At 43.4% G+C, this 12,814-nt stretch overlaps 1 protein-coding gene across 1 annotated transcript; it reads left to right on the forward strand.

Moving 5' to 3' along the window:
- The first annotated feature begins 3,142 nt into the window (after positions 1-3,142).
- Positions 3,143-9,635, forward strand: LOC106545736 (vomeronasal type-2 receptor 26-like). Its single transcript, XM_087707947.1, has 5 exons — positions 3,143-3,304; positions 4,233-5,042; positions 5,213-5,443; positions 7,084-7,210; positions 8,704-9,635. Exons 1-5 carry the CDS (start codon positions 3,143-3,145, stop codon positions 9,633-9,635), a joined length of 2,262 nt encoding a protein of 753 aa, XP_087564073.1.
- The last annotated feature ends 3,179 nt before the right edge of the window (positions 9,636-12,814 follow it).

The following is a 12,814-nucleotide window of genomic DNA, read 5'->3' on the forward strand; positions in this document are numbered from 1 at the left end:
GAAAAGACAAAAGCCAAAAAAAACCAAATGACAGCCTTGGGCTGCATCAACAGAGAGATAGTATCACCCTGTTGGTCACTTAAAGTGTTAGTACCAGTGGTGGGATTCAATTTTTTTACTACCGGTTCTGTGGGTGTGGCTTGGTGGGTGTAAAATCTCCATTCATTCCCCACACCAGGGGAAGGTTACTTCAAAATCCCTATTTGGGGACTCAGCTGGGACTCAGGAGGCAGAGAATAGATGAGGCAGTCAAGGTGGTATTTACCAGTTCTTTCAACTATCGTATTTTTCGGACTATAAGATGCACTGGAGTTTAAGACACACCATGATTTTGAAGAGGTAAAATTAAAACAAAAGTTTTTGCACGCTGCAGGCTCCAAAAACCCTCTGCAGGCCTGTTTTTTTGCAAAAAAGAGAGGGGGGCATGCAGAGCTTTGGGAGACTTGCAGTGTGCTTCTGGGGACTGGGGACGGCAAAAATGAGCAAAAACCAGCCCATTTTTCACAAAAACAGGCTGGTTCTTTGCAAGGTAAAGGGCATGCAGAGCTTTGGAAAGCTTTTAAGAGTGCTCCTGGGGACTGGGGTGCCAGTAAAGAGCAACAACAGCCCTCCCCAGCCCCCATGAGCAATTTGCAAGTCTCCCAAACCCTCTGCACGTCCATTTTTTGCAAAGGGGGAGGGTTTCAGTAGGCAAAAAATACTGTGTTCAGTGTATAAGATGCACCCAGATTTTTACCCTCTTTTGGGGGGAAAAAGGTGCATCTTATACTCAGAAAAATATGGTACTCAAAATTTCCGCTACTGGTTCTCCAGAACTGGTCAGAACCTGCTGAATTAAGACTACTCAGGTGACACTGACAACACAGATAAAACTCCAGGAGGCTTCAACAATTCTCTAAAGAATACAAATGACCAGCAGTCTGCAAAGAGTATAAATCCTTCTATTCCCCACCATCCAGTCAGACGCTTCTTGGATGAGAAGTGAAACATCTTCAAAGAAAAATCAGAAAGTCCAGTTGCCTCTTGAAAAAGCACTTTTGGGACAACCATGACCTGGATGACTGAGAATCTCCATAGACATTCTCTCTGGGGACTAGAGTAGATCAGGAGTGTCAAACTGGTGGCCCATGGACCAGATAGGTCACGCACAGGCCACACCCACCTCAGTTAAGCGAAAAGGGAAAACATTGCAAAACATCATGTGATAGCAACATGACATGGTGAGTTTGACCCCTGTGGAGTAGATGAATAAGAAGTGAGTTTCTTGGATCTAGAAGATGTCAAAGTTCAAAGAAAGTTCACAAAACACCAGTAACCCACATCAGATTTTTAGATCAGCTGTCCTCCAATTCTACACCTGCTACGAGAAATCAGATAGCAATAGGACTTAGACTTACATACCACAGCTCTCTCTAAGCGATTTTACAGAGTCAGCATATTGCCCCCAACAATTTGGGTCCTCAGTTTACCCACTTCGGAAGGATGGAAGGCTGAGACAACTTTAAGCCTGGTGAGATTTGAACTGCCAAATTGCAGGCAGCCAGCAATCAGCAGAAGTAGCCTGCAGTACTGCACTCTAACGACTGCGCCACTGGGGCTCAGATGCCTAATAATTATGAAAATCATATTCTTTCTATCTTATAAATCTCACGGGGCTTTGTCCGACCATCGTCACTGAATCTCTGAATGTGGGGAGCAGTCTGCTGCAACATCATCTTGAATCTTGCCTGATGTTGAAATAAATGCTTCCTCTGGAGCCAATATATTCAGACAGAGATTTGGAGAGGATGCCAAGATGTGAGCTCATGCCTTGCCTGTAAAGGTGCGGTTGGACTCTTATCTTTCTAGAGAGAGCTCTTTTCCTGAAATGCTACCAGATTTTGCCCTCAGACCAAAGCTGTTCTTCTTGCTGTTGCTTCTGCTTCTGCTGCCCACCAAAGCCAATGGGAGAAAATGCCCCCTTGACTTCGCCAAGGATCGGGATACAGTATACAATTATTATCACCCAGGAGATCTCTTACTTGGTGGGATTGTGCCTCTAAGATCAGGTATCAGTCTTCCAGCAACGTTCTATGAGCCTTTCCTTAATCAACCAACTTTGTAAGTAGATCTGTGGTATTGTTTTCATACTATTTTTTGCATGGAATCAGCTTTCATGAACACCCAATAATCCTCTCCACCATGAACAATCCTCAGGAATATTTTTTCATTTATCTTTCTGCCTCTTCTGCTTTTGGAAAGATAACTCTCTGGTTTGGCTCTGTAACCCAACAAGACAGACACAGACTTCAGAGGATAATTAGAACTGCAGAAAAAACAATTATCGCCAACCTACCTTCCATTCAAGATCTGTACACTACATGAAAAGAAGAGGGCCATGGAACTATTTACAGACTCCTCGCATTCTGGACATAAATTGTTTCAGCTCCTGTCCTCAAAACGATGCTATACACCCCTGCACACCGAGACAACTAGACTCAAGGACAGTTTTTTCCTGAACGCCCTCACTCAGCTAAACAAATAATTCCCTCAACACTCTCAAACCATTCACTAAGGCTGCATTACTATTACTATTAGTCTTCTCATCGTTCCTATCACCCATCTCCTCCCACTTATGACTGCAGGACTGTAACCTTACGATTGGTATTGATTGTTTCCTGATTGCTTATCTGTACCCTATGACTATCATTAAGTGTTGTAACTTATGATTCTTGACGAATGTATCTTGTCTTTTTAAGTACACTGAGAGCATGTGTACCAAAGACAAATTCCTTGTGTGTCCAATCACACTTGGCCAATAAAGAATTCTCTTCTCTTCAGTTCTATTCTATTCTATTCTATTCTATAAACCTAAGACCATATTAGTATTATTTATAATAGTAGCCGCAGTAGTAAGGATAAAGTTAGAATGGATCACCAAGTTATCAAGTCCAACATCCTGCTTATGTCCAAGATCTTCTAAAATGCTGAATTAATATTAAATATGTGTCATTGTTTTGTTGCTTTGGACAGGAAAGGATTTCCTATATACTGGTTCCTTCTCTCCTTTCTTTTTGCCATCCGTGAGATCAACCAGGATCCACAGGTTCTGCCCAATATCACCCTGGGCTATGACATTTATGAAAACTATTATCATCCAAGAATGACCGCCGAAGCCCTGGCAGACTTGCTCTCCACTGGACAGGCAAATGTTCCAAACTACATTTGTGGAAGAGAGAAGAGGCTGCTGGCTGTGATTGAAGGGGTTGAATCCGACATTTCTGAGCAGATTTCCACCATGATGAGCCTCTACAAAATGCCACAGGTATGAATGGGGATGGGGGGGAAGCAAAGTCTGAATCTGTCCTGCCCAGGAAAATGTCCTACCTGTCCATGACTACTTTAGCTTCAACCACAATAATACACGGGCAAACAATAGCAATAGCAGTAGACTTATATACCGCTTCATAGGCCTTCAGGCCTCTCTAAGCGGTTTACAGAGAGTCAGCATATTGCCCCCAACAATCTGGGTCCTCATTTTACCCACCTCGGAAGGATGGAAGGCTGAGTCAACCCTGAGCCGGTGAGATTTGAACCGCTGAACTGCTGATCTAGCAGTAGCCTGCAGTGCTGCATTTAACCACTGCGCCACCTTGGCTCTTAGATTCAAACTCAAGGTAAACCGCTCCAAACTCGATTGCAGAAAATATGACTTCAGCAACTGAGTGATCAACGCCTGGAATGCTTTACCCGACTCCATTGTTCCATCCAAAACCCCTCACAGCTTCAACCTTAAACTGTCTAATCTGAAACTCACCCCATTCCTAAGAGGTCTGTAAAGGGGCATGCATAAGTGCACCAGCATGCCTACCGTTCCTGTCCTATTGTCCGCACTTATTCGTACCCATTTCCTCTGTTCATCTCCATGTTTATATTATACCTGTTATCTCATATAAATGAATAAATGTCACGACCATCCAGGTATCCTCACCAGGAAATTATCTTGCAGCTTAACGTCTCATAATCATCAAAACATTAGAGCATTTACTCAGAGAGGGCACTAGAATTGATGTTCTCCCCTACCTGTGACAACCTTTCAAACCATTTTATATTGCATTTATATTTATACTTATATTGTATTTATTTTCTTGACTGTAGTTATGTGTCAGTACGCGTGCTTTAAACGATTTTCATCAAGAGATCAAATTCTCAAAACTTTGGCCTCAAAATATTTTCATTCTTATTCTTAATAGGTCAGCTATGGTTTTGTGTCTGAAAAGCTGAATGACAAAACCCAGTTCCCCTTCATTTACCGGATGGTACCCAAAGAAGAATACTTATATTGGGGAATTGCCAAATTGCTCCAACATTGTGGGTGGAATTGGGTCGGTCTCCTTGCACCAGACACTGACAACGGGCAAAGATTCCTACGGACTTTTAATCCCATACTGACCAGGAACACAATTTGTGCAGCCTTCTCGGTGAGCATCCCAACATTGCCCTGGAAGATGTGGTTGCTGGACAATGCACCATTTCATTTGTGGGACCATGTCAATGTTTTAATATACTATGGTGAATCTTCTCAATATTTCTTCAGGTTAATACTCACATTACGCGATTACGTGAAAAGGCACGTCAAGCCACTCCTGGCAAAAGTTTGGATAAGCACAGCAATGTGGGACCTCTTCATGAATTTATCTCCTGAAATATTGTCTCCTCGGCATGTTCAGGGTTTCTTCTCTTTTTTAATCCATACTGAAAAAAGACCACAATATGCTTATGAAACATTTTTTGTCCCTATGCAAGATTTTGGCAGAATAGCATTCAGTTGTTCGTATTCCAAACACCCCTTTTCTGTGAAAGGAAGGATGAGGTGCCGGGAGAATGAGGACCTGGAGATCCCGCGCGAAGAGGTGGTAGAGAAAACTCTAGCTCAGGATGGTTACGGTACTTACAATCTCGCCTGGGCAGTTGCTCGGGCATCACACGCTGCCTATCTATCCAGGTCCAAGCGGAAAACAATGAAGGAAAGAGATCACAGGCTGGTCCTTCAGACATGGCAGGTATTTGGTTTCCCTTAGAAAGCCTGAAGGTGACCCTTCAGAATTCAACTCCATTTTAGATGGTGTGATGAGTTTAGGGTTTGAGTCCTGGATGGGAGTTAGGTGGATGATGTTTCCTTGTACCTTTGATTTCTTCCCTTCTCATGTTGTTCTTCTGTTTGCCATTGTAGCTTCATCCTTTCCTGGGAGATTCCCACTTCTACAATACTTGCATGGAGGGAGTTTTTCTGGATGAGAAAGGGGACCTCGCTGCCAAATTTGATACCGTGAACTGGGTGACCTTTCCCAATGAGTCCTTCAAGGCCGTGAGGTTTGGGAGGATAGATAGACAATGGGGGTCCAAAAATGTGGAATTCACCCTTGACCAGGAGGCCATGAATTGGTCCCAACGGTTTAACCAGGTGAGCTGAGATTGTTCCTCTAATGTTTTCCACCCTCTCTTTCATTCTTTCCAATCAGTTGGGAAAAGTATGGGAAGTAGATGGATCTAGGATGAAAAATTGGAATCATTGTATTTGTATTTTATGGATCTTGTATGCCGCCCACTCCCGGGCGGCTTACAATAAACAAGGGAAGGGGATAAATAGACAAATAGACAAACAACAATTTAAAATACACAACATTCATAGTTACCGTGGGGCTGGCTATTTCAACAGCCCCCCAGCCTGCCGGAGCAGCCAAGTCTTAGTGGCTTTGCGGAAGGCCGGGAGACATTGTTGTTCTCTATGAAATAGCTAGGCTCTTTGGATCATTGAATGGGGATTCCATGGTCAAGAGATCTATTGTGAATTACCTAGATTCAAACGCTAGTTGCTTCTTATTCTATATTTCTGTTTTTACTCTATAAAGTAGGCTGTGATTATACAAATGCTAGCTTATTGGGAAACTTCCCTTCCCTTCATGGTATACTTGCAGCCAAAAAAGTAAAACCAGGTCAGGTTAGTCCAAAGATCAGGAAATAGGTAAGAGAATCCTAGAAAGTAAATATAAATTTATAACAGTGGTGTATTTCCATATTTTTTTTTCTACTATCAATTTGCTCATGTTCAGAAGCATCCAGGCAGGTAGGCAGAGCTTCCCACTGCTGCCACAACCGGTTAACCTGATCCGGGCCGAACTGGGATCGACCTCTGATTTATAACCCATTAAAAGGTTTATTTGTTTTTTGTTAGCTTATTGGTAAACTTGTTATTGTAATTTATCGATTAGTTACTCGTTATTTGGTTTTAGTCCAGAGGGTCCTCTTGTTGGAGAAGATTTCAACCGCTCTTTCCACAAATCTAGCAAGTGTGTTAACCACAGTAAGAAATCATGATCAACATGGTTTATTTAATCAAATGATTAAGAATATTTGGTTTCATGTAATGAGTGAACCCAATCATAGTCATAGCTACTGAAACATGTGTCACTAATATCTTCTCCCCTTGAAAAAAAATCTAACCTTTGCCCATTTACCCAAAATGTTGCCCATCAGTCACAGAGGCACAGTGGTTAGAGTGCAGTACTGCAGGATACTTCTGCTGACTGACAGCTGATTGCAATTTGGCAGTTCGAATCTCACCAGGCTCAATGTTAACTCAACCAGAGGTGGTATTTAGCAGGTTCTGACCAGTTTTGCACAACCGGTAGCAGAAGTTTTGAGTACTTCAGAGAACTGGTAGATACCACTTCTGACTGGCCCCGCCCACTTCTATTCTCTGCCTCCCGAGTCCAAGCTGATTGGGAGGAAATGGGGATTTTGCAGTAACCTTACCCTAGAGTGCAGAGGGAATGGAGATTTTACAGTATCCTTCCCCTGCCACAGCCACCAAGCCACGCCCACAGAACCTGTAGTAAAAAACTTTGAATCCCACCATTGTAATTCAGCCTTCCATCCTTCTGAGGTGGGTAAAATGAGGACCCAGATTGTCGGGGGCAATAGACTGACTCTGTAAACTGCTTAGAGAAGGCTTTAAAGCACTCTAAGTGCTATTGCTATCAGCACAGCTTCTGGGAGAATGTTTTACCTCTGCAGTTGATGCTCCTTTTCTTTTTTGGTCAGTCCCTGCCTCGCTCCAGGTGTACCAAAAGCTGTCTTCCTGGCCAAGCCAAGATGGTCTTAGAAGGAAGACCACTTTGCTGCTATGGTTGTGCCTCGTGTGCAGAAGGCACCATCTCCACTCAGGAAGGTAGGAGACATTGGGGAAGGGGGAGAAATCTTGAACAGTGGACAGGAAGAGACACTGAAGCATTTCCATTCAGGAATGTTTAGAAGCAAGGTTAGCAACTTTGGGCAACAGGTCTGTAGAGAGAACAAAAGATGACCTTGATAGAGATAGACAGGAAGAGAAAAGGAACTAAAGAATTTGTTTAGAATATGCAGTTAACAATCGGTAGCAGCTCAGAGACATTTCCCTAATTCACTAAACTATTAAATGAAATTCAATGGCGAAAAAAGTAAGGTTCTACTTTTAGGCAACAAAAACGAAATGCACAGGTACAGTATAGGTGGTACCTTGCTCAACAGTAGTAACTGTGAGAGGGATCTTGGAGTCCTAGTGGACAACCATTTAAATATGAGCCAGCAGTGCACAGCAGCTGCCAAAAAAGCCAACACAGTTCTAGGCTGCATAAACAGAGAGATAGAATCAAGATCACGTGAAGTGTTAATACCACTTTATAAGGCCTTGGTAAGGCTTGGAATACTGCATCCAGATTTGGTCACTATATAAAAAAGATGTTCCTATGCCTGACACGCACTGTGCATGCGTTCACAGTTTAAAGAAATCTTCTCTTCCAAGTTTCTTCGGAGGAGTAACACAGCTGATTCTTGCAGCAATCTGTTCTGCCAGGTGAATCAGCTTAAATGATAGAGGCAGGAACATAGCGTGGGTGGGCCCATCTGATCATCAAGGCGAACTGGTTCACTCCCAGCTGATCATCAGAGCTACCAGTTTGCCTGAACCGGTCCAAACCGGTAGAATCCCACCCCTGATGCCCACCTTAATCTCTTGGATTGCTGTAATACGCTCCACATGGGCTGCCTTTAAAAAAAATTTGTAAGCCTCAGTTATTGTGAAATACAGTCGCAGGCATGATTATGTGTGCTTCCAGAACATCAGTGGTTCTGCTCCATGAGCTGCACTGGCTGCCAGTCTGCTCCTAGGGGCAATTCATGGTGCTGGTTTTGTCCTTTACAGCCCTTCACCTCATGGGGCAATGTATATTTATATATGGGGCCTCTCTGTTATAGGCCTAAAGAGTTAGTCCTTCTCTGCCATGGCACCCACTTTATGGAATATACTTCCCGCTGAACTGAGCTCATCTCCATCCTTCCTCATTTTCCAGAGTCACTCAGGTGATGTCCTCATAGTTGGGTGTCTTAGGGGTCCATTGAGATTTTGAGGTGGATCACTTGCTAATCTAATTTCTGTTCAGGAGAGGTACTCTACTCTACTCTACTCTACTCTACTCTACAAAACAAAACAAAACAAAACAAAACAAAACAAAGAAAACAAAACAAAACAAAACAAAACAAAACAAAACAAAATGTCTCATTTAACAGACCAGGATATTGGGGCATAATATCTTAGCTATAACTAATTATATTCCTATTCAAAAAGAGTGTTTTATTATATTCATGTAAAATTAATATTTGAGGTCTTGCCTGTCTTCTTCCCAGATGCAGAGAAGTGCACAAGATGTCCAGAAGATCAGTATCCAAACAAAGACCAAACCAAATGCATCCCCAAGAAAGTAACCTTCTTGTCTTACAAAGAAGACTTGGGGATAATCTTGGCTTCCTTTGCTCTCAGCTTGTCTTTGGTTGCTGTCTTCATCTTAGCAATCTTCATCAAATTCTTAGAAACTCCCATAGTCAAGGCCAATAACCGGGACCTCTCCTACATCCTCCTGGTCTCTCTTCTGTTGTCCTTCTTGACTTCCTTCCTCTTCATTGGCCGTCCAAGGGCAGCCACCTGCCTTCTCAGGCAAACTTCCTCCAGCATCATCTTCTCTGTTGCCGTCTCTTCTATCTTAGCAAAAACGATTACAGTGGTACTGGCTTTCCTGGCCACAAGACCTGGGAATGCTGTGAGGAGATGGCTGGGAAAGACTCTGGCCAACTCCATTGTCCTTTCCGGATCTGGTCTCCAAGCTTCCCTCTGCACCATCTGGCTGGCCATTTCTCCCCCATTCCCTGAGTCTGACAAGCAATCCCAGTCAGAGGAGATTGTTCTGAAGTGCAACGAAGGCTCTGTTGCCATGTTTTATGGTGCGCTCTCATACATGGGCTTCTTGGCTACCATCTGCTTCATGGTGGCTTTCCTAGTCAGGAATCTACCTGGAGCCTTCAATGAAGCCAAGTTGATCACCTTCAGCATGCTGGTCTTCTGCAGTGTTTGGGTATCTTTTGTGCCCACCTATCTGAGTACCAAAGGGAAGTACATGGTTGCTGTGCAGGTCTTCTCCATCCTTGCCTCTAGTGCTGGGCTGCTGGGCTGCATCTTCATCCCCAAATGCTACATTATTTTGATACGGCCTGACTTGAATACAAAGGAGCAACTAATGGCAAAAACTAAAGATGACTTGAAAGCAAGCATAAAACAATCCTAATTGTCATAACCCTCTAAGGTGCCACTACATCATAGATTGATTAGATATTCCAAGGGAATCTGGTGAATGTGTTTGAAGTGCTGTATACCTTCCATTACTGGGGAACATGCATATAATGATATGTGTCTTAAACTGTTTGGTGGAAGTATTTGATGGGGAGAGCAGTATTTCCTGACCCTTTTCTTGAAGACTCTTTGAATAAAAACCTGTTGTGGTCTGCCAGCCACCAGTGGAGCTGGAAGCAAACTCAGACAGTGAGGAGGTTGGAGAGGAACATGGGCCAGTCCTAAAGTCTGGGGAAGATTCTGATGAGGGCTCTGTGTTGGAGGCAGAGATGGAGACAGGGCTGTCTGACAGTTATCAGCTGCCTTCAGAGTCAGATATCAGTGGGGCAGAAGAACAGCTGGAGCCTGTTCCCGATGTGCACATGCGCAGAGCTGCCAGAAGGAACAGCTAAGAAACAAGTGCCAACTCGGGAGTAAAAGGCACAGGGGGATGGTGAATGCCCCCTCATAGGGAATAAAGAGGAGTGAAAGGTGAGAGGAGCTTGCAGGAGACAATTAGTTTAATTCATTAGGGTGAAGGTCTGCTCCTGATTTCTTGCCAAGTAATTGCTGCTACAGAGTGGTATTTGGAAGATATTGGCCTGGCAGCTCTTCAAGTATGATAAAGGTCTGTAGTTGTGAAATCTCTTGAAAGACTGTTGGCTGGGACTTTGCTGGAGAGGAATTCCCTTTACCTGAAATAAGAGGTTTTATCGGGATGTGCTCTTCGTGCTTTTGGGAAGCCTAGGTGAGAACAAAACCTTGATGACAGCAAGGAAATGTTAAAATTTCAAATAACAGTCAAAGAAAACATTCTAGCAAAATTAATTCATTGAGAAATATTTCTGAATGACTGGGTTCGTCAGACTGGCCACAGCCTGCTCCCTAGGAAAGAATGACTCTTGACTCCATAGGTGTTAAGAGAAAAGGTACTTTTACTAGAGGTGCTGAGTACAGCAGTAGCAAGGCCAGCTCTGAAAAAAAACTGCACAAAAATCATATATTGAAAGTGTGGGAAGCCCCCACCCCCTGGCCGAAGAATGAAATATTTTGGAAAATATTAAAAAGGCAGAATATTGTATTTCCCTAAAAGAGAAATGGAGAAACATGCTCTTAAAGACAAAAACCCTGCTCCCAAATAGAAATTGAGGCGGCCAGCCTTTAGAAATGCAGATTTGGTAATCCATTCAGAAAGACTGGGTAAAGACAGAATCTCAGATAAGCAACAAACAAAAGGTTGCCAAAACTAGCTCAGACAAACACCTAGGATTTGCATTTCCTCTTTTGTCTATAGAGCCAGCTATGACCACTACATAACCTCTACATGACCACCATAGGAATCTGACAACAGCTAATAGAATACTAAAGGACATGTTCTTGTACAGAAACAGGAAGCTCAAATACAAAGCCCAAAGAAGGTACAAAAACCAACCCGCTGTCAACTCCATTTTGTCAGCTGCCCAAAATCACATATGATTGGTGGTTCTGCTTCATCAATAAACCATCTTTCCAATCAGCCTCCATGTTATTTCCAGATTCTTTCTCCCAGCTTGGAACTGAATGAGATGGATATTTCTTCCGACAAAAGCAATTCCCAATGTCCAAAAACCTCCCCCTGTGAGAGTAGTTCAATCAGGTTCTGTTCCTATGTTTTGGGAACCCAGTGCCTCAGGCACTGCTGTAAATTACTTTCCCAGGGCTGGCGTCCTTGAAGACAGGAAGATGGCTCAGTTTGGCACCTCTAATTCCTGTTAGTGTCCATACTCCCTAAATTCCCACAACATTCTTTCATACCCCCAGCACACTTTCCCTCCCAAATGCCCCCATCTCCCTAGTTATGGCAGTTGCTTGTGAGCGTCAAAGAAAGCGAGGATAGTCAGATGACACGGTTCTTCAAATAATTATCAAAACTGTAGGTTATTTTTACATTTGGAATTTCAGTTTAGTATTAAAAGATGAAATGTGACACTGAATGATACTCCTGAACTATGAAAGCTGACCTCACTCTCCTCACATAGAAGTGAGACCAGCTCTACATCTTTCTGGAGTTCTAGACCCAGAATGATGGATTTCCAAAAAGATGGATCCCAGTTGAATGTGAAAAAAACCCCACCCCAATTTCTAAGAGAAAGAGCAGCTGGCAACTGATGCCAATGAATCTGAGATGTGGGTGAAGTAGCTCAGCGATCCCCAACTTTTCTGGTTCCAGAATAAAAATTGTCCTCCAGAGATGGGGGCAGGGGCAGGGCAAGAGGGGAGAATGGCTCTACAAGTAGAACCCAGCTCACATATATGTTCAGATAAAGGTTTGCTCACTCACCTGCTGCTTGCGTGGCTGTTCTCAACAGGCCACGGACTGGTAGCAGTCTGTGGACCAGGACTTGGGGACCCCTGCTGTAGATGACTGGCTTTGACTAGCCTTCTCTTCAACTTCCTGGTGAGTCACCTCCACAAGGAATGTGTTCTTCCCTTGCATTTTTGGTTGAATTACAAAAGAACATCCCATGCATAGAACCTGCCTGCTAATAGCAATAGCAGACTTACATGCCACTCCATAGAGCTTTACAGTACTGTCTCACAGTTACAATGTCAGCATGTCCCCAACAATCTGGGGGCTTGAGAGACCCTGGAAAGGGGAGGGCAGGAAAATAGGGTTGATGCCCTTAGACGCTGAAGGCAAAGAGCATGCCAGGGAATCTTTAATTTATATAGAGAAAAAATGAGTCTGTGGACCAGTGAACTGTCTTTAAGAAGAAACAACCAAGATAAATAGAAAAGGAAAGGAATCACTGCACCCAAGGAAGGAAATAAAACTGGAGAGGAAGAGGGCAGAAACAGAGACAAGGAAGGGTTGGCAAATGCTTAGCTGGCTGATTTGGTTGGATGAAGTTTTGCGATCCATGTTTTTCTGGTTTGCATCATCATTTGGAAAGAGCTTTTAATAATCATGGACATAAGTAGTTAAGGTGCTGGACTAGAAACTAGGAGGCCATGAATTCTAGTGTCCCTTGGGCATCAAAACCAGATGAGTGACTTTGAGCCCATCATTCTCTCAGTCAAAATATCTTCTCTCAGCCAACATATTTCAGAGTGGTGGTTCTGGGGAAAAACAGAACGGGATATTCACCTTAACGT

This window comes from Thamnophis sirtalis, unplaced genomic scaffold (genome assembly GCF_051295495.1).
Source record: "Thamnophis sirtalis isolate CommonGarterSnake01/CBP01778 unplaced genomic scaffold, rThaSir2_p1.2 scaffold_3, whole genome shotgun sequence".
Classification (NCBI taxonomy): Eukaryota; Metazoa; Chordata; class Lepidosauria; order Squamata; family Natricidae; genus Thamnophis; species Thamnophis sirtalis.